Below are 22,620 nucleotides of genomic sequence, written 5' to 3' on the forward strand. Positions count from 1 at the left end.
CACCATAATAACTCGACACATTACATTTCTAAATGAATGGACGAATCTCATATACACATGAACACACACTTATCTGTAAGGTGCAAGGTAAGCATTTTAGGTAGTTGACGTGAGATTTGAAATCGAGTGTCTTACTTTTACTTCAAGGACAACTTTTAAAACGTTATCTACACTCAAACGTTGCGCTGAAACATAGCATTATCTCGTGTTTAAACGGGAAGAACACAAAGTTGTGGTAAAATCAACCAAACAATGATGTGCTTTGGTTAACACAATGTTGTGTTAAAAATACTGTTAGAAATAAAACTGTGATACAGTAATTCATTTTACCACAGACTTGTGCCTTGCTATTTTTTTGAAAACCAGATTGTGTTGTTTTAAACACTTGTTGAGTTCAATATATGCCTAAGAGTAAAAACAGTTTCTAACATTTATACATGTACATAGTAACAAGACAACATAGTCTGGGGAGCTCTTTAACTTTAAGTCTCTTTTTATGCCTTCTATAAAAAAAATACAACGTTAAGGCAGTCATACAGTGAATTTAGACATTTCTAAACAGTAAATAAATCCTCTTAACATAAGATAGCAAAAAGATTATCTCTGAAAAATCTATACAATACTCTATACAGTGAAGGTTTAAACTTAACCAGACAACAAAATAACTAATTTCCCTTTAATATAAACATTGAGTTGACTTAACATCAAATATTGAAACTAATTTATGGAATTGATGTGAACACATTTGTAAATAAATTATTTTCAGAAGCATACATTTTATAACATTTTATGTACAAGTCTACTGGTGATTAATTCCAGTATTAAATACACATAATGGAGATGTTATACCAGAGGTAAATACCCTGATACCACTGAAGGCAACATTATAAAAATAGTTTACATGTTTTAAAACACTAGTTCATTTTTGTGAATTGGCAGTGCACAGCTTTTTATTTTAAACTTGCATTGTTCAGTCTCAGAGAAAGAAACACTTTTGAAGCTTTTCTGTGTGTTCACCTGAAGTGACAAAAATAATCCTTTTCACATATTCAAGAAAAAGTAAAGGCAGTCGTTGTATTCTCACAGAATATAGCGTGTAGCTAACTAAAAGAGCTTAAGGCAGTAGTATTTTTTAACTTTAGGTATTTGGTAGCCACAGTTACTTTAAGTTCAGACCATTAATGCAAAAAATAAATACTGAGATTTAAAAGGTATTACTGCTGACCAGAGATAGTTAACTGTGATCAATGTATCCACTTTGTAAAAAAAGTTGCATAGAAATAAATCACAGCGTACTAACACTACAACCTTCAGAACAGAAATTCGTAGGCGTTTAAAAAGTTGACACTGTCATGCAAAGCCGAATACAAAGTCTTTGGAGTCAAAACACATTCAACTGTAAACCGCATGGTTGAGAGACAAAAGTTTTCAAAATGCGTTTATCTAACAATAGTCCTGGAACAAGATAAACCCGGGGCTAGAGCAGACAGAACAGAAGTAAAATGGATGCCACCACAGTCCAGACATCTCGGGCTCTTGAAAGGCTACTAGCGCTTTCCACTGGCTGAAGGACTCTTTCTTCATCTTCATCGTCTTCATCATCTTCGTCCGACCCGTCTGTCCAGCCGCTACCATAACTCTGGGACCCAAAACAAAGAGTTTGCATATTGTTTTTTACTGACTCGCAAATGGGCCTCTCAATTCCATCACAGACACATTTGTCCAAAAGTGCTGCTTTAGGCATATCAAGCATATCTCTGATCACATCCCGGCACGATTCTGTGCATCGTATCCCACTGAAAAGTTTACTACATTGAATCAAATAATTGCGCATAGCAACACTACATTGAGGGTCCCTATCGCACTGGCGACGGGCTTCTGTGCAGCCCATTACTCCGCTAGTCCTTGGCAAGCAGGGCTCTATGGCACGTTTGGTGTTTCTGCAAAGCTGATCCGCAGCACAGTCACAATCTTCCAAAGATGGTCCATTTTTTGTCTGGTTTAGCTGAATGAGAGAGGAGATGCAGTGACTAGGGCAACGGTGTTTCTCTCCGCTTATTACTGGTGCACAGGCATGCATGTACTGTCCATATGCATAGTTGCATTCTGGTTCTCCCTGACATTGCATTATTGCTTGCCAGCATATCATCCGTCGACCGTGGGTAGGGGAAGATATCGAAAATGAGCCAAAAAACACAAATAAACACCCAAAAGGCCAAATCAAGCTACTGAAGCACTGCTTTAAGCCGGTAAAATTTGTCATGGTGGAGGCTGCAGAAATAAAGCAAAACTTGAGTCAAATTTGGGCATAAGTACCTTATATTTCCATTAAATGTTTCACAAGGAAGCAATCCAGTCTTTATGCAATTTCAAGGAGTTGCAGAAGAACAAAAGTCTGATTGCACTACACTCTCACCATTAGTCGTCGATTTTATAAAAGCGAAGTGCTTTACTTCATCTGCGTTAGTAACATGCGTGAAGTAACCTACTTTTAGGCACTTTAAAAAGATTTCGATCAGTGGTGTACCGCAGGGTTCTGCTTTGAAGCGTGGTCATTTCTTCTGTTCTTCATAGATAATTGTTAATTAAACAAAAACATAGTTAGAATCCTGTATTCGAAGTTATCCGCGACTTGACAGTTTGTGTAGTAAAATCGTATTTCCCACTGGCACTTCCCTCGCAGTCCGGCAAGTATTCCTTGTGCTGCAGTTCCAGTGATTTTTGGCCGGGTGCAATACCATACCAGCAATCTCCTTCTTGTTGCTTCACTTACAACAGAGCATACTAAGGGCTTCTCCTCTCGGTTTACCGGTTATTAAGAGCCTTAAATACAAGAAATACAGTCACAGCATGCTCTTATTATCCCTCATTATGCATGCATGAGATAGCAAACAAACACAAAAAAAAACAGCAACGCCACTTAATCGCATTCTGACTTCTCCCTCTTTCTCATTTTTCTTTCTGCGCTCAACCCCTCGCCGAAGTTCATCGGGCGCTCATTGGTTCTCCCTGCTGTTGTTGTAAATTTTTACGTCCTGAGGTGGGGGCCAGGGGTTAGAGGAGGAGCCTGATTCGGGGTTAAAAAAGGGGGGAGGACAGGGTTAGAAAGAGAAAAAAGGTTGTCAGAGGACCAAGGATTAAACTCACTTGCTAGACCCAGGGTGAAAACAAGTTTTTAAACTGTTTAAATTGTGTCTGCGGAAAACTTGAGAAAACAAACCAAACAAACTAAAAACCCGGTAATGTCAATCTATGACAAATGCTTTTTAATTATTTGAAATTGTTTTGTAGAATAACTGTAAATTATTGGATCTCTTTGTTGAGCTACAGAATAATTTCGAATGATTCAAACCTGAATATTTTATATATATATAATTAATATATGTGATTTTTTTTTTAAATCACTTTATATTTCTTGGAAAATGTAGTTCATTGCATTTAAAATGAAAACAGCTCGCCACAGCTAGGGGTGCATGGTGGCAGCTCTTTTGAATCTATTGTAGGTGCAATTTACTGTGCATAATAGATTCATATTTTGTTGTTAATGAGAGACATACATTAATAACAGAGAGTGAGCAAATTGTTACTCTTTGTTGATTTCTGCGTTACCTTCAGGCACATAATGCCGCTTTGTTGGATATCAGTCTTGTTTTCTAGTTTCAGCATCAATAAAGAATACAGTGTTTAAGAAGTGGAGTTGAAATAGCAGTAGTACTAGTAATTCATATCAAACATGTAAAATGTGATTTTTAAAAGAAAATTTCTGCTTTTGTATTTCATATCAAAGCCCTCTGTGGAACGTTAAGCAAATGTAAATTACTTTAATTGCATTCCTAGCGGTTGTCTGATTGGACAGAACTGCTTCCAAGTGCTTTACAAGCCAAAAAAGTATTACAGTTTCACTATTCATGCTCAGATGGAGACGGCTTTTACATCTGAAATCACTAGACGAACAGAGGTCACGTTTGTTGCTGAAAAGAAAGCTTCTATTATTTCCAGCAATGTATCAAAATGGAATATACAGTATATAATGATAGTGAAATGTAATTTAACTTAATATTGTAGAAGGCAGTAAAATGTTGCTCAGCCTGTGGCATTTTCAATGCTTTCCATTGCTAACTTCTTATACAGCCAGCCTTTAGTTGTTTACTTAATGCACATTATAATTAATATAACAACAAAAGTACAATTTGTATTATATATATATACATTAATATACATTACTGCAGTAGCATGTACCCTTAAGAAACATGACAAACAAGATGAGGTATTTCAGACATGTAAACCATTTCATATTTAGTAGCTAAGTGATCTCATCTGGGTAGCACAGCTACATAACTTGTTCCATACACCCATAGTCCAAAGATTTGCAAGTTGGATGGCCCTTTATGTGGACTATTCACTGTATAGCAAGTAAGGTGTATATTGATTGTTTAATTTCTCAATTACAGGTATGAATATTAATTAACTCTTCATTCAATCACTACAGGAGACAGAACTATGTTATGAATTCTAATATACAGACTATACACACAAGCATACTATATACTTACCAACCAGTTACCTGACTAGTGCCAGCTGTAAAACACTGCTACCTGTAAAAGACCTGCTAGTACTGTAGGAGTAACAGCTACTACTGTGTTGGCCTGAACCTGTGAAATTCAAAGTTTCTGGATAGTGGATGATATCACGACAAGCTGAGATACCCCTGCACTAGTACACCGTGGTTATATATGTATGTGGTGCTGTACTGTATGTCTCCAGTTGTGAATTTCTCCTTAACCTACAGTATTAAGCACTATCAATCTGTCTTGACATAACTTGCACAATGTATATTTTGTCACAGCAGTATTATTGTACATTGACATCTGACTTTAGTGAGAATCATCCCCTCCTCTTTTAATCTGACTCACTGCTTTAAGTTCTGTGGCCTGCAACTGTGTCCATGGCTCAAGGTAATTCTAACACAGGGCTCCTTTCAGCAGCATGCCATTCTTCGCAGATCATAATGTCACTCTTGCACCAGTTCTTATGTGTAACTGAGTAGCAAAACAAGTTGCTGGAGTCCATCTCTGACACCTGGAAGAACAGATGTCCCATTTGCCGACTGCCTTACAAGGACAGCTGCAGGAAGAAGACAGGTTTTCTCACCTGCTGCATTTTAAAATTCTAAAAGCTTTTTGGCAGGCTTAAGATCTGCATTTTTAACCAAATATGTTCCCTTATAAACCCAAAGAACACTGAAAACAATCCCACCTACCGTACCAATGTATAGAGTCCTAATGCAGTTTCAGTTCTCTGTTTTGTATATCCTTAATAAAAATGTGTGATGCGCCACATCATTGTGTTTTTGTACTGTATTTCCTTTGATCCAAAGTGATGCAAAATGTCCACAGTTGTCTCGGAGGTGTTAGCTGTCTGAAACAGGATATTTTTTTCTCTTTAGCATTAAAAAAATAAAATGAATCTAAAAAATAAGATTGTGTTCAAATAGGAAGTCAGGCTGTAATTTGTTACTTGATTAGTTTTGTATGCAAAATTTCTACAACTCAGCAGCTCATGAAAACTACAATCTACAATAACTTTACCTCAACAGAAATGTAACAAGTATATTTTAGTGAAGACAGAAAATGATAAAGGGGTATTTAAATATGTTATTATTCTTTTCAAAGTTGACATTTTGCGATTTTTACTTAGCCTTTTATGGCTACCAATATTTTTCAGTCATGAAACATTCAAAATTTATCTTGAAGTCTTGCAGCTCTATTGATTTATAATCTGTAAACATCTAAGTATTTGTTGTCCTTTATTTAAAGTAGTTTTGTCACTGATCAAAGTATCCATTGACCTCAGATGATCATTTTCCAAAGTTCTAGATATGTTTTTGAACTGTGTAAACAATTCAGTTTTGGGCTGTGGGTATCAGTGCACTATATCTACATGGACAGAATATGGAGGTTTAACAGTTGTTCCAGTGCTGAGATAGCATGCAAATAATAGTCAATAAAGACACAATTGAATGGACATTCATGACTAATATATTTTAAGGCATGATTCATGATGATTATAAAGGTGGAGATTTTCCTTTCAGAAAATTATACAAAGCAGAGCAAGCGCATTTGTAATAGTCTAAAAGCATATTTGCCAAGACAGCAGTGAAATGCAATCTCAGACCTTTGAGTGTGTTACTGAACTTTGGCACATTTGTTCTTCCTCCAGGCTCTCTTTGGTCATGTATACTTTTGTGCAGTTGTAGCTTCAGGCCTGCATGTACGTAAAATGATATTGCACAAGTTCACACATGAATGCACTCTTCAGTTTAGAAAAGGGCTTCAAATACAGTGGATAGAAGGGGAATAGGGCACAAAAGGGCTTGTGTTCCAAACAGCTTTCTGGAATTTACCTTTAGGCCAGCCATTGAGCCTCCACAGAAAACAATGCACTCAATGTCAGTCATGGATGGGCAGAACTGACATTATAGTTGGTTTCCTGACATCATAGTAGTCTGAAATGATGGATGCTGGGAAACACTATCCTTTTTGTAGGGAGTCAGGTGGCAATCTCAGCATAATGAGCACAAATAGATTGAGATGTCGCAGAGAAACATTCTCTGATGTAGACTATAGTATGGAGTATTTATGCAAGCCAAAAATATACAAGCATGGAATGGAAAACATTTGTCAGAAAAAGTGTTATGGAGTGAGACACTTCTGTATTTTAGATATGGAAAAGTGCTTTTGGATTTAAACAGGGATGTTTAGCTTAACAAGCTAAAGATTTGTTTAAAATCCCTTTAAGAGCAATTATAACAGGAAATGAACAGCTTTACTTTACCATTTTGGACTTGGTTTTTTTCCTTAGGTCATTCCTTAAATCATTTTTCTAATTTTACTGTTTACTAAGAGAAACAAAAACTAAGCTCACAACATTTTTGGTAAACGTTAAGAAATGTCTAAAACAATGCTAAAATAACCATTATTTACAGAATGGTGTCAACTGAAAAATACTACTATTATTGTTATTATTGCAGCACAAATACTTAGATTTTCTTCTGTTTTCTTTACTTTTATATACTGTATTTTGTAAGCAATAAGGACAAAGCTCTCAAAGGTGTCTTTATAAACTTTCCTCAAAGGAAATTGAGCTTCATTAACATGCAAAACAAACAATAACAAAATTCCTTTAATCACAAAACAATGAAAGGAAAATGCTGTTAATTCTACATTAACAGTAAGATTAAAAAAGACATTTGTGCTGAAAAGCAAGAATGAAAAGGATGAAAAGCAAAACATTTTGCTTCAGCTGTTAGATTAACACTAAAGATCAGGGAAAAAATAATTTATGCCCTACTCAGGAACTCTATCAAATCACAAAGATAGCATCTTATTTATCACAATGTGACACTGGGGCCCTAAGTGCATGATTAAAAATAAATAATAAGCAAACCAGTTAAAAATTAAGAAAAAAAAGTGTCAATGCATTACATGCATTTTAGGAAATCTTGCATGAATTATTTTAGTATGTTTTAAATTCTGTACATTATTTTCTCAAGTACTCCAGGTGATACTTACATTCAAACACATTGAAAACGGGTTTTAAAAGCCCTAAAGTATTTTCATTGACACCTAAAATGCACTTACAATTTTTGAAGCAGCATGAACCAGATGTGTTATATGCGACTGCTGTGTGTCATTACTTTGATGCTGCAATTAAATGTGTAAGCATGCTGAAAAAATGCAATTATTGAACAAACACAATGAGGTCACTGATATTAAGAATGCCACCTGCTGATCATCAAAAATTTGTATCTAGACCCATAATTAGTTTGACTTGTTTGTGGTATGATGTTGTTCTACTTCAAACAGAGGTCTGGATTATGTCATTTTATTTTTTCAGAAAAATGATACAAAGTTTGACTTTGCAAGATAACATTGTGCAATGTTTTTTTTTGTGGTGTAACCTGGTCTAGATGAAAAACATAAGTGAAGAAGCCAGAGAGTGGGATTGCATCTCCAAGGACAGGAGGATAGCCAACACAACCCTCAAAAGGAAATATCCAAACTCAGGAAATGAGTGTACAGGAACAATCCATTTATATTACTTCCACTATGGGAATTTAGGAACAAAGATCGAGGGGGAAAATGATAAGCTAATTGTTAACGAAAATACTGGGTGAATTTCCTTCCTTACTTTTCCCACAGTTATTCTCCTAAATTAAAGACAACAGTTCGAACTCCACCACACACCTGTAACCCGTACGTTTCTACAAAGAAGATTGAAGGTGATTCTCTCCACTGAAATAGAACATAAACAAATTTCATTAAGGCCAAGAATCCAGTTTCAATTCGGTCGACACCAATGTGTCCTTATTGTGCTCTGTTTTTTTCTATATTTTAGAAATATTATTTCTTAATTCTTTATGTATTACATTTCTCATTATTTTGTATTGTTTTTCATACTATTCTAATACAGTATATTGCTTTAATGTTATTTCAGATACATTTGTGAAACAGTCACATAGATCCAAAATATAGAGTGCGCCATATCTTAACAACACACATACTGTGTCTTATTTTTAATCACTGCTTACGTTTTCTCTTTTACTGCATAGTAAAAATAATTTTGCTGCAATATTTAAGTGGCATTTGAAAAGGAAAAAGGGGACAAAATTCTTTCATATTTCACTCCCTGTTTACAGTAAATAAGATTCCTGCCTTTCATAAATAATTCCTATCGTAATTATACAATTGAAATTGTAACAACATAAAAGAAATTAAGTCAATAAGTACATGCAAGGGGCTTGCACATATCTGCAAATACTGTCCCATACTAATTCTCCTTGGTTTACTCTTTTTTTTAAATGAAGGCTTTAGGCATTTTAAACTAAGCTTCACTTTCCCTTATTTTGTCCATGCTAGATATGATTCTGCAATGTTGCAGTATATTCAGTTGATTTTATTATAAATATATTTTGTATTTTTCTTTGAAATGAATGTAATACTGAGACTTGGACCATTGTAATATTTTACATTCCATGTGTTTAGAATTTATGCAGCAGTGTAAATTGTTTGGTTTTCTTTTGAGTGTATGTGTGTGTGTTTGTACATATTGGTTGCAACTGTTTTCATATTCAATTTGCTTTTGGTTTGTTCCTCTTAGGGGAATCTATACAGTACTTAGTCTCTTTTCTGACATGCAAGGCAGTGCTCCAGGCCACCGTATTTTAATTTTAATTGACTGTAGTTGTCTGTTTTTTGTTCAGTTCGAGAACAACATATGATCTTTTTAAAAAGTACAACCAAAAAAAATGATTAATTCGTTATACTTTAAATTTCATGTAGGACTAAAGAGGGAGTTTTAAACTGGGCTTCTTTTCTACCACATCAATAGACAATGTTTCATACATATTTATATTTAAAGAGTTTAATTTATCAGCATTTCTAAAAATGTCAGCTAGGCCAATTAACACACAGGAAATGACTGTGAATTGTTATATTACTGAAGTCTGGAATTCATAAGTACTTAAGTAAATTTTAGAGATATAGTCAAAGTATTGTCCTTATTCAATCCCCATGCACTCTCTTAAAAACAAAAGCTTTCATATTACATTGTTTCCAAAACACAGTTGCCTACAATTTCTAACCATTTGAATGCAACAATTAATGTACAGTACAAATCGCAATTAGTTGTTTTCTTTCCTATAACACCACTGGCCTTCTTCAACTTTTAAACTTTAGGTTTGTGATTATTTTAGCTTTGTCATTAAACCAATACAGCTTCCAAAGAACTATGTACTGCTATATATTTCAGTCAAGTTTTGTTTAGAGGAAATTCATAATTCTTTTCTGAATACTGAAAAAAGCAACAAAAAATGTTGCCTTTGTAATTGCCTGTTTCTTCCTCAAACTGTCATTTGCAACAAACAATGAGATATGAACTCTAATCTTGTCTTCTAATCTTGGAAATGCATGTAAAGCAAAATAAATATTTTTTCCCCCTCTAGGGAAGAGATCCAGCTCATAATTGGCACCAGATTATGTCTGGGCCAAATAATGATACCATTTAGAAATTCCTTTGCCAAATGTCTGTCCCTTTGGACAAATTAAACATGTGACTTACCATTAATATATGTAATCTACAACTGGAATGTAAGCATTATTCTGCTTCAGAATTTTGTCTTAAGATTACACTTTCCAGTTTATTTTCATTATGGATATCTTGCGCGCTGGGGCCTTGGGTTAAATTTGACCTGAGGTGCTATCTGTGTGCTGTTTGTATGTTCTCACTGTGTTTGTGTGGGTTTCTGTTTCCTCCACATGTTCTGGTTTCCTCCCACTGTCTCAAAACTTACTGGTAGGATAACTAACTTCCGGAGAAAATTGGCCTCCCATCCATTGGTGTATCTTGCCTATTGGCTGTTGCTCCCTGAGATAGGCCTTTGCTCCCCCGCATCTCTGAATTTGAAGAAGCTGTTAGAAAATGGATGGCTGAATGTCAAGCATTGTTGTACCATCTCTATATTTTTTTCTGTGAAATGGTCAAAGAAATATATAAGTTTAGGGGTAAAATCCTCACTCATGATGAATTTACAAATAACAAAATGTGATGATTTCCTTTTGCAAATATTAACGTCATCTAGTATATTAATATCGTCGAGTATAAAAATGTCTAGAAGGATGTTAAATGTCCACCATTCTTAGGGCTTTCACAATGTTATTTCCTGTATTGTTACACAATATAAAGATTTGATTTTACTACACGGTTTGTTTTGAAATTGAATTTGTCAGTAACAGATAAGGGGGTACTCAAGAGCTGAAAACTTAATGGGTAACAGAGATGTTCATAATTAGTGGTATGCTTGAGTTGCTCAATTTTAACAACTATCCCACCAAACATTTACTGGATTTAGAATTGGAAAAGGTGCTCAAAACAAGTACTGGAGGAGGTCAGCCTCTACTCTCCCCTACTTCTGCCTACCTATGTACATGTATACAGTAAGTCATGCTTCTTGCTGATTCACATTCCCCTCCACTCTATCTTGTAGCACATCCCCCTGACTCATCCCTCAACAGTGGGGAGGTGGGGTATGAGGTTTGACTTCCCTCTCTTGGAGTTTATAGTTTACTAGAGTTTATTTGATTGTACCTGGTTGCATAGGAACATTACACTGAGTAAATGGATTCCACAAATGAACGCCAGAGCAGACAGGACTCTCATATTGTCTTCCAAACATTTACAATAGCAAAAGAGAAATATTTAAAGAAATTCGATTTTGGGTTCATAGCTCCTTACTCCTTTGTAATCAATCCAACTCAACAGTGTTGAACTGTGCAGTGGTGAACTAACAAATAGATGAAAGGCTGAGTTTTAATTATGAACATAAAAGCATGAAAGGTTGTTTTACGTACTTCAGTAAAATTTTATTCAGAGAGGCGAAGTATGTTGTTCCTTGCACATGTTCTGTTACATTTGTAGCACATCCAAAAAGGAAAGATACACATGGTTATGCAAAAGTCTGAGTCTCAAAGGTTGTCCTTAATGCAGAAATACAATTCTAGAATAATATTCTTTTGAAATTGTATCTGTTTTGTTTTAGGCTACAAAACACAGCCTGTCAGTTTTATGGATGTGTAGAGAGGTCTAAACGATATTAATGATGAGGAACAATTGAATTTCATGATATGTGTGATAGATTAGCTACTACAACTATTCATATTGGTGATTCAGATTCTTGTATAATTTACCTTAAATTGTTATAATGACATTTTTGCTAATTCTGATCTGAATCAAAAGACTGCTAAATGGAAAGTTTGGATTCTTATCACCCAAGTTATGCTGTACTGTATAACTAACAGACAAGTTTGTTACAATTCTAGAAAGCATTAGTGGAGACTGAATAAAACATTGCTGCTCATTACATAGATATATTGAGTCTAAGATATCTAAGAATTTTCTACTTAGAGACATCCTCTTCACATTTCATCTAGAAATGATTGGGTAACACTCACACACTGCTGATTTGTTCCATTTGAAATAATTAAATACAAATAAAAGCTGTGTTCTCATTCACTGCAATGAAGATTTCAAATGGTGAAGAGTAAATAAAAGGTAACAACTTTTAACAAAAATGTTGGTGTATATTGGCCTCATTAATGGGGTTTCTAATGATAGTTTGGGAGGGATGACAACAACCAAGTTCAATCAGACTTGGCTGTCAGTAATTAGCAATCACTCCTGGTTCATTTCTTCCCCTAAAACACTATATACTGTATGGTATATATGGTACACTACATATGTTATATGTCATGTATACATGAATTCCTTCTCTTCCTTGTGTTTGTCTTTTGTATCCCTCCTCCACCCCATTTCCACCTCTGTAGCTGCCCCTTGGTCACTCCTCACTCTGCCTGGGGTTCTTGGCCTCCTCGTCCTATGGCTAGGAAGTTAGCCATCAGCCAAGTGGGTTAAGCCAAATTTACACTAAACACTCCAGAATCCTTTGAGGACACTTAATTCTTGGGTGTTGTTATTCCTAGTGATTTATAATTGCATTTCACATCTATTGTGTTCCAAATATAAACAGAACAAAACCAGAAAACATTATACATTCTTTGAGACACTTTTTTATGTTTGGGTCTACAAAGTGCAGTTTTTCTAGTGAATCTACCAACTATAGCCTGTTCACTTGACTGACAGCATCCAGTAAGATGCAGTATATCAGGATCTTTGAAATACTGGACATGTTTACAAACTGGTTACTGGGACACCAGCTGTTACAACACACGCTTCAACTCAGCTTCAGCATACAATGTAAGTGGCTATTTATACAAGCCTAAGGGCCTTTCATGCCAGTGCAGATGGGTAAATACCACAAGGACATCTCAGCATGCCAATGAAGACATAACTTTTTGCAGATAAGTTATGTAAAGACCCTTACATCTAATATGAAAGAAAAATATTTTACCCACATTAGACAATTCAGTGTTGTACATGTGTTGTTAATTCCATTTCACACATTGTCCTTTAATGTTTTGTACTACATTTTAGAACTTATGTATTGTTCCTTCCAAAGCACATGTACTGTATTAACTGGTCACCACCAAGCAGTGAAAGAGCTTGGGTGTCTCCTGGGAATGTTCCTAGCAGAAATGACTCAGTGTAAATTTGCTTGAATCCACCTATAGTATAAAGAAATACTAGACTCTATCTATAAGACTACCAATTGACAGGAAGCATCTATGATCAAAATAGATCTCATCAGCTACATTCAGAGACACATTGACAGGTTTGGGAGAAACTACCTGAGGAACTGCTTCTGCAGTGAAACGCTTATAGTTGCTAACTCTGCTTGTGATTTATAAAAGACCCAGAAATCTGAATACAGTTATGAAGCACCCCTGCAATCGTCATTGAGCTGGTTGAGTTAAGTTTGCATATTAACGTGGACAACAACCCTTTCTAAACTGGCAAAGGGTGACATTTTCTTTTTATACTGTACATCCATCCAGTTTGGAATAGCCAATTGTTTCCTTATGTCTCAGCTTTCTGCGAAAACCCCTGTAGTGGTAGAAAGACTTCGCACATCAAGCCATTCATTTTTTAACATTGTCCAAGCTCCACAGTGACATGCAGGTGTTAGTTGAAGGCATTACTTGTCCCTTACTTGATTTCAGGCGGCCAAGAGGAAGTTGCAGGGGCTCTTCAGTAGTTGAGAGAACTCTCTGTGGCACTGAGCCAATTGTGCAATGAATGGAATTTTTTCATGATTCTCATTTCTGTGTTCTTCTTTTGAGATGGATGACCATGTGTACATAAGTGAAACCGTACTAGGCTTACCAAGATACTGTATATACTGTATGAAGGAATAACAGCGAAACTGGTGATAGCAAAAATGTCAGGGCCATTAATGCCATCTTCAGGACTGCACTTGTTGCTAGCATTGGTAACATTGTTGCATCTATCCAACCATCCGTTTCAACTGTTTCTAACTGCTTTATCCAATTCAGGGTTGTGGGAGAGATGGAGCCTGTCCTGACAAGGACACCAGTCCGTCACAGGCCAGATACACAGACATACACACACTGACACCTGGGACAGTTTTTCTCTTTGGACTGGGGGAAGACCAGAAACCAGAGCATCTGGAGGAAACCCACAGAAAGTTGGGCAGCACATATATAGTAGTACACACTCAAGGCAGATAGCATTGATCACAGGGCACCAGCACTGCAAAGCAGCAATGCTAACTGCGGTGCCACTCTGCCTCCCATCATTTAGATACAGTGATACCAGAATCAACGTACTCTATTTTTGACAAAAAGACAATGCTGTGTCCCCACACAACATAATGTATATTACATATATCTTACTTTTTGCTTTGGCCTCCAATCACTACACTACACTGAACCACTTTGTCACTGAATCTTAACCCAAATGAACAGCTGTAGGAAGAGAGGAATAGACATGGATATCAAACACTTACACTTAACAATACTTATCTGACAATGGAAAGGAGATGTCTGCGGTTGGGAAGCACTGATAAATATGATCTAACATCTAAGGTGTTGTTGAGCCCATCTGTAAATAGGACTGTATGATATTGATTCTTGGGTCCTCTGTGGTCCACTGTAGCTGAAGCGTGAGAGATTACCAGTTAGACAGGAGTAATGGGTAAGGGGTAGGGAGAGGCAGGGGGATGAGTTACCACCTGAAGAGGATTTTGGAGGTGGGGGGAAGGTGACAATGAAAAAATGGCATTGCTTTTATATGTCATGTTGTTATTCTGTATTGTTTCATTCTACAAAATGATCACCAAATATCAATAATACACTAATGATCTAATTATCCCACAACACAAACTTTTAACCTACAAGTGCAAAACATATTTCTGACACACATTATGCACTACAGTACGATATACTATATATATTTGGAATGACGAGGGCATGTAAAACTTAATGTTAACTGACCTAATGTACAGTATATCTGACAGAGCAATACTGTCTGTGATCCTCAAAGGTTTAAATCATATTTTGTGCTGCAAAACCTCTACTTTGTACTAGAAGAATAAAATTCAGACTTCAAAAGTAGTCTGAAGTTAATTTAATTTGCTGGCAGAGAGGGTTAACTTGTTCTTTTTTCTTCTAGATAATTAATTAAAATGATGTGTTTTTGCAGTGCAAATGAAAATAATTGAAAGGTGTGAAAAATGTATACACATCTGTCATAACCACTAATGTGCAAACTCTTATCCTAAACAAAGACTAGAAAGAACAGCATAATTCACATATCTCTCTTTGTTTCTCCTTGAGTAACCCTTTATTCACGTTACAAAATTTCAAAATTTTGTAAAAGCATCTTAGAACAAAACCTTGTGCTTTTAAGTTTAAGGCCGTGAATATGAGTGAAATTCTCTTTTAATGTATCTTTGGTATTTGACTTAATCAAACCTTATAGATCTGGCAGGCATTCAGAATCCAATAACAACTATTAGGCAGAAGCATTTCACAAATATGGCAAATCATACTTCTAGCTTATATTGTAGTGCCATGGTTATCTGCTTAAAAAAGACTACTTAGGTGTCAAAGTGCAAAAGACAAAGTACAAAATAAAGTATGTTATTTTAATTTGGCACATTTGTAAAACTGGGCGCTCTTAAAACTCATGTGGTACCTTGAGACCATTTCATGTAAACATAAGCTGTGTATTTAAAAATCTGTCACAGTGTGACTGAGGTTGTTAGAATAACCAAATGACACAATGGGTTCTTTTCTAAATAAACAGATGTGGGTAGATTGTTATTTTTTTATTTTTTCTTCAGAAACACAGGCCAGTTTCCACAGCTGCTGTTAAGTACAAGTTGGCCTTAATACTCACTGGAGGAATGAGATGATATCTGTTGCATTACTAAGGCCCCATAATTGCATGTCATTCCTGACTCCTGAAAAATGAACACTCATATCCTCCCACGATCATAGCTGAACACATGCAGAGGAAATAGCTACGCTCAAAGCTGACTGGCACCAAATTCTCTCCAGATGATGGCAGAGTGAAAATACACTACCGTGGCCAAGTCTGAGACGCACGATATTAGCATGTAATATTAATCACTGTCTACCCAATGTGATATTCACCTGCTCTTCTTTGGGGAAAGATTTACATTTGCTTTAAAAATTCCTTAACTAATGCTTGATGATAGACAGCAGAGCACTGCACATTTTTTTGTTATTTCTTTACAATTTGTAGTAGAATACTGTATATTATGAATATTAATGCGGTGCCCTCTTAAAGTATTGGAACAGCAAAGTCAAAACTCTTATTTTTGCTTTACAGGCAAGAAAATTGGATTTGAGAATAATATAATATACACTTTATTTTGGATAATTTAACTGGGCAATAATAATTGACTTTGTGTTTCACCCAGTGATTTCAAGTGACCATACGTATAGCAATATATTTACCTTGAGCACATTACAAAACAAAAGAAAATGTCTTTGAGGCAATAACAGCATGAAGTCTGTGATCCACTGAGCTCCCCAAACTCATATCTGTGTCACGATCGTTACTCCTCCTCTTAAGGGCGCTCCAGCCCTTCCTCGTTCTGTCTCATTACCTACACCTGTTCTTTATTCCAGCCCCTCTTCTGTTCCACCTTATAAGCCAGATGCAGACGTCATCTGGCGCTTCTCATTGATTTCTGCATCGTGAGAGCCCGGGTCCTGCTGTGTCTGGCTCCGTTATGTTTTTAACCTTCGGATCCTGATTCCCCTTCGCCGGTGCCGACCCGGTTCATGGTTTTAACCCCCGGATGGATCGCCTGGTTAAGGACTCTTGCTTTTGTGTTGGATTCCCCGTTTGGACTTTACATGGATTGTTTGCCTCGGCCACACCTCCCCGGATCACCAGCACTCCCCGGACACGCCCCCCGTCTCCAGACCCTTCTCCTGCATGACTATTTTTCCCCTTGTGTCCTCACAATTCTGGATCGTGTCGTCTGCATAGTGCCCGGAAAGAACCGGATCGTGACAGTCTGAGATGCTTTCCACTTTGAGTTCCTTCTTTTTCTTGGGGTGTTCTGACTGCAAATCTTTCTTCAGTTTGTAAAATGCATGCTCAACTGGATTTATTTATTGGCATTGTCTTGACCAGTCAAGGATATTCGCGATCACATTACAATATCTGGATTGAACACAATGTATACTTTTATTGTAAAATGCTCAAATTTTTGCATGGAATTATTAGAATAAAACATTTTTTTAAAATTGTACTTGATATTCATATCACTCTACTGCATACAGTATGAAAACGTGTCACTTTCAAGTATTTCCATGTATCTAAACTTAATATTTCCATATGCATAGTCACAAGGTTTCCACCGTCATAAAGATCATTTGTAAAGATATAAGAAAGATTGGTTTTCTCTGAGTAGCTATTTAGTGCATTGCCATGAAGTAGTTTGGCTTTCAAAAAAGAATCTCCCTGTGAAATTCTTAATCTGTGAAATGAATTCAGAGAATAAATATGGATATCATCTAGAAGGACTTATTACTTTTCTTTAGTGTTTCCAGTGGGAGCTCTCTGATTGCCTCCCTTTTCTTGTCCTGCAACTCTTTCCCGGTCTCAAACCTTTGTAGCTGGCTCAAAGCTGGGGTGAAACAAAGCTGAAGCTGCATAGCGAACCAAGGACTTGTAGCTCCCCTGCAGTCACACCTCCACTTCTGGCTTCAGAAAAAAGGTGGTGATGAAACAGGGCAAGTTGGAATAAAGTGATCCGACACTGTCTTCTCCTACTCGGAGCACCCTGCCAATATTTGATGGGTCCCAAGAGAGAAATCACTTCTAAAACCTTCAGCTTTGACAGCTCTGGCAGATGGAAGGCATTTTGTGTGAAGGACTGACTGATAAACCACTAAGGGAAAAGCTCTCAGCTCACTCTGGCGCTGCTGTACTATTTCCTGGAAATTGGGGTGACTTGAAGCCTTAAGGTGCTGCTTTTGGGAGTGAAGATAGTGCACAAGGACTGAAGCTATAAATCCCTAATGCAGACAGCCTGGCCTGGCTCACAGCAGACATTGCATGAGTGTCCCATTCTGCTCTCAGTATCGTTAACTCACAGCTGACGGAACTGCAGGAAGGATTTCAGGGCAAAGTTGAGGCACTTTTCAGCTACCCATGCCGATTCCCTAGCCTTATCAAAATGAATTTGAATATAGATAAAAGATGAACACTTACAGACAGCAGCTCCCTCTCAGGTAAAATCTTGCTAGGGCCCGCAGTGGTTGCAAAGATAAAGACAGTGAATGCAGCAAATCCTTACATTACATCGCATAATGTGTTGTCCAAGACAAGTCTACGGGGTTTTCTAAGTCAAAAAGCTTCCATTTTACTCTTTACATAAAATACTAAAGAAAAGGAACAGAAACATGGGACTGGTCTTCTCACTTTTATACATATTTATTAACCATATTGATCAGTGCTATCAGAAACAGGTACATGCATTTATACTGTTTGAAATTATTTTTTGATTGATATTAATATTGATATTGATAATAAAATAAGATTTTATAGTCTCCATAAACTCCCACCATTAGTTTGTTAATTTTGTTTTCATTTATAGAACTGACTTGCCTGCTTGGAGATGTTTTCTAATGGGTCTCACTGATACACTATGACCTCAGGGAGCAACAGTCAAATACAGTTTGGCTTTCTTCTCAGGAACAGGCTTTTAAGAAACGCACTGGGATTTTTACAAGGAATCAATTTTACGTCTCCTCGAAGGACATGCCGTTTTATGGTATAGTGTCTCCATCACTATACTGGGGCATTAGGACCCACACAGACTGCTGGGTGAGCACTGGTCTCACTAATACCACTTCCAGCAGCAATCTTAGCTTTCTCAGGAGGTCTCATATTCAGGTACTGACCAGGCTCACGCCTACTTAGCAGATGTGAGTTGCAGGGTGATATAGCTTCTGGCAAATTAATCCATGATAATATGAAGCATATAGTACCCTAGGGGGACAACTGTGTATTCTACCCTGGAAATATTATGATGTTATTTATCAATTCAAAGAACCAGTTAGAAACTTGCAACTTGGTAGATAACAGAGAGTTTTGTTATGCAAATACAATTCCCCTACAGGCTACTTCCCATAGTAATTGATATCTAACACATGAAAATGAATTTGAATGTGAGATCATTTGAAAATCCCCTTAAGGTGTTCCTTTCATGTCATGTATGATCAGAAGACACAACAACTTTCTTTAGATTGAAACGAGAAAATACGCTACCTAAAGTGTATTTCAATTTTATTTTTAAGGGGAAATGCAATAGTTTCTCATACATTCCTTATATAACATGAAATGAACACTTAATTGTTAGCATTGCAATATTCAATTACAAGATAATAATGAGTTATTTTATGTGAAATATGGAAAACACACGAAGGTTTTGGATCCCAGGCCTAGTCATCAAGAATAATATGTGAAATAATCAGAATGTCAGTAAATAAAATGCAATATTAACACAAGGCAAGAGTAATTTAAATGTTAGCACTTCATTTGTCCTAAGTCAGCTTGTCCTAGACTACACTATGTTGAGTGCAGGGTTACAGATGAAAAGGTGCAAATCATATCAGGCTGCTTTTTATTTTTCTGCCTCTATGCAGAGCTCCCTGTGTCTTATCACAAGTCTTACAACATGTTCAGTTAGCTTTTTACAATGTCCGCTAACACACTTCGCCCAGTTTAATTGTAATGGAAAGACCTACTCTGAACAGACAATGCTCTGTTATATTGTCTGACTTTGGTAATAAAATGAGTCAGTCTGAATTTTGCTGATATTAGGGAATGACTAATGTTTCTTGGTTGTTCTGCAGATTTACACAGAGGTTACAACTTTGCTTAAAACTTGCATACAAAAAGACAAAAAATTGGCTGATGTCTATTCTACTTACAATTAAATGCATCTGAGTACAACAGAGGAATCCTGCCATTGATCCTGCCTGTCATTGAATCTAGGGATTTTTAAACTGGTTTAGTCAATCCAAACTGGATTAAAGCTGTTAAAAGGCATCCTCAAAGTCATTAACTGTTCTCTGCAGACCCATCACTATGTGCATAAAACAACAAAATTATTTGTGAATTTTATGAATGTTTGTCAATATATCTTTTTAACCACAAATTAAAGCCTGTTGATTCTTTACAAAAGTAAAGATTTTTCCCCCAAAATGCATTTCCAGCAATTATGATGATTTACATAATGTTTTATCCCAGCAGACTTGTTCCTGTTTTATCGACCCTCCACAGGGAAGAGCACTAATTCATTCTATCACAGCTTTAGTAAGTGCCAATATTTCAACTGTGAATGTGGATATGGTCTTTACAAATAAAGACAAAGTTAAAGATACTACAGCAGTATTTATTGTGTTCCCATTCCAAAGCTTATGATACATTAATGTAAAATTTGCAGTTAGTAGTTAGTAGTCTGTGTGTCCCATGGAGAGCAAGTTGGGGTATGTGAAAAGGCAGATTCCTAACATAAGAAATTGTATATGGCCAATAAAGTGATCGTATCTAACTGTTTTTATCCTATCCAAAATGTACACTCTTGATCTTAAATATTTTAAATGGGAAATGTGCTATTGGTCATTTGAGTAGATTAATGATCTGAATATGGAAAGCAACATGTTTGTACTATTTCTGTTTATTCACTATTTAAGAATTATATCCTAAATGTGGGACTTGTTATTGACTTATAGGATATTCCCCCCATCTGGACAAATATTTTTGCTGACTTCTTTGATATCTCTATTGTTTATTAAAGCATTTCAGAAACAGAACTTGGCTCGATTCCTGTTGATGATAAATGGTTTGCATTAAAACCTGTAAAATATTCTTGCATTTTTCTTCTACCTTCTTTTCTCTGTTGACAAAAGAAAAGGAAAGTAGCTCAAGACAGGATGTTACCCTTTTGCAGTATGCAGGGGTACAATATGTGTTAATTATATGCAGATGTACTGTAAGAGTTGTTCTTGTATTCTGAATTACATAAACTCTTACTAAGAGAAACCTAAAACTAGGTCTCCTGCATTTGTAATTCATTAGGGAATTAATTGTATCTCGGAGCACTTATTAATGCAAGATGTTGCTTTTTTCATAAACCTCCCCTGAAATTGGCCCAAACCTTCTTGAAGTTTGTCGTTTACGCTCATGAAAGTTAAACACAAAGGCCTTCATGCTGGTATTCTGCCATAATGCACCCCAGTGGTATCTAGTTTCATCCAATAATGACAAGGTCATAATTTCAGCCAGTGAGCAAGGGGCCCAGATGTCTCCAGATGAATTTATCACAGTTTGCCTGAAGGTCACTCCCAGGTAATCCATCAGGAAGTTATTGTAAATCACAAACTTAATTCTAAAGCAAGAGCCATACTCCCCCCTAAACACCTTTAGTTCATTCTAAGGTTAGAATACTGCAATTACAGTCTATGTACATCTACATAGCTATTTTATTTGTTATCGGGCAGTACCCTGTACCTTGTTTTCTATAGCCTTGCTATGGTTGGTTACATTTAAGTGTTTTCTATGAGCCAGACAGGTGCATTCACTTAATTATCCACTCAGACCAAGCTGATGAGGGAAGGCGTGTATATTGGACCAAACAGGCAACTCAATTCTGTCACTGCATACCATTTTAGTCACCAAGGATTGAAGTTCAGTTTCAGCCTCTCCTGAAAGACAAGATTATTGTTCACCTTGATGAAAGATTCAAGCATATCTGTCAGTTTCAAAATCCACACTAATCATAAAGCTGGACTTACAGTATAATTGCAGTGCAGTAATTCAGGATTCCTCATTATCTGCAAGTTAGTTCTCATAGCCGATGATTAAACAGTTAAAATTAAGGAATTAAAAAAATAATTGTATTGTAGGTGTAATTCTACAATATAACAACAATTATATTATTCAGGATATTTAAATATTTTAATCTATATTGTGCATTATGGACAGCACAGAAGATTGTCTAATGTATGTTTCATTATATTTTTTACACATTCTTGAAAAGTATTTTTTTTCTTAGTATGTGAGTCCTAAACCTTAATCTGAAATGTCTGTAGTGTTTTTTTTTTCATTTCATGTATTTTCTTAGAAATATCTATCCATTTAGTTTAATTTCTGTTTCCATTTGTTATACATTTTTAAAAGAGAAATCAATGGCGAGATGAAAGCAAATACAAAAATCAGAAATTATGGGGAAATATTTAATAAAACTGACTAATTTGGAAGTTATATTTTAAAATAGCTTTTTTCTTAAACTGGTGCTCGGTAAATAAATAAAAATGCTTAATAATATAATTATTGAAAAGAAGAAACTCAAGTTCTTTATTAAATCATATTTTGCAATTAAGCCATCATTTCAACAGATTTTTGTGTGTGTTTGTTTTCAGACTTTTTCACCAAATCTAAACTATTATTAAAGAAATTCTGCATTGATATTATGAGCCTTGCATTGTATTATTATCTTGGCAAATTTGCCAGAATCGTGAAAAAAGTCAAAAAGAAATATTAGCACACTATAAAAATAGTTAAATGATCTCACTCTCCCCCCTCGTCATACATTTT

The 22,620-nt window shown here is 36.0% G+C and overlaps 1 protein-coding gene across 1 annotated transcript; it reads right to left on the bottom strand.

The window, feature by feature from the left end:
- Nucleotides 1-470: 470 nt before the first annotated feature.
- Nucleotides 471-2,943, bottom strand: gas1a (growth arrest-specific 1a). Its single transcript, XM_088910775.1, has one exon. The coding sequence runs from the start codon at nt 2,261-2,263 to the stop codon at nt 1,478-1,480; it is 786 nt and encodes a 261-aa protein (XP_088766901.1). The 5' UTR covers nt 2,264-2,943; the 3' UTR covers nt 471-1,477.
- Between the last annotated feature and the right edge of the window lie 19,677 nt (nt 2,944-22,620).

This window comes from Atractosteus spatula, chromosome 3, assembly GCF_055471065.1.
Source record: "Atractosteus spatula isolate fAtrSpa1 chromosome 3, fAtrSpa1.hap1, whole genome shotgun sequence".
In the NCBI taxonomy this organism is placed as follows: Eukaryota; Metazoa; Chordata; class Actinopteri; order Semionotiformes; family Lepisosteidae; genus Atractosteus; species Atractosteus spatula.

What these genes read in the sequence shown, in the direction of transcription:
- gas1a (XM_088910775.1), bottom strand. Translation starts at nt 2,263, where the DNA reads ATGACAAATTTTACCGGCTTAAAGCAGTGCTTCAGTAGCTTGATTTGG.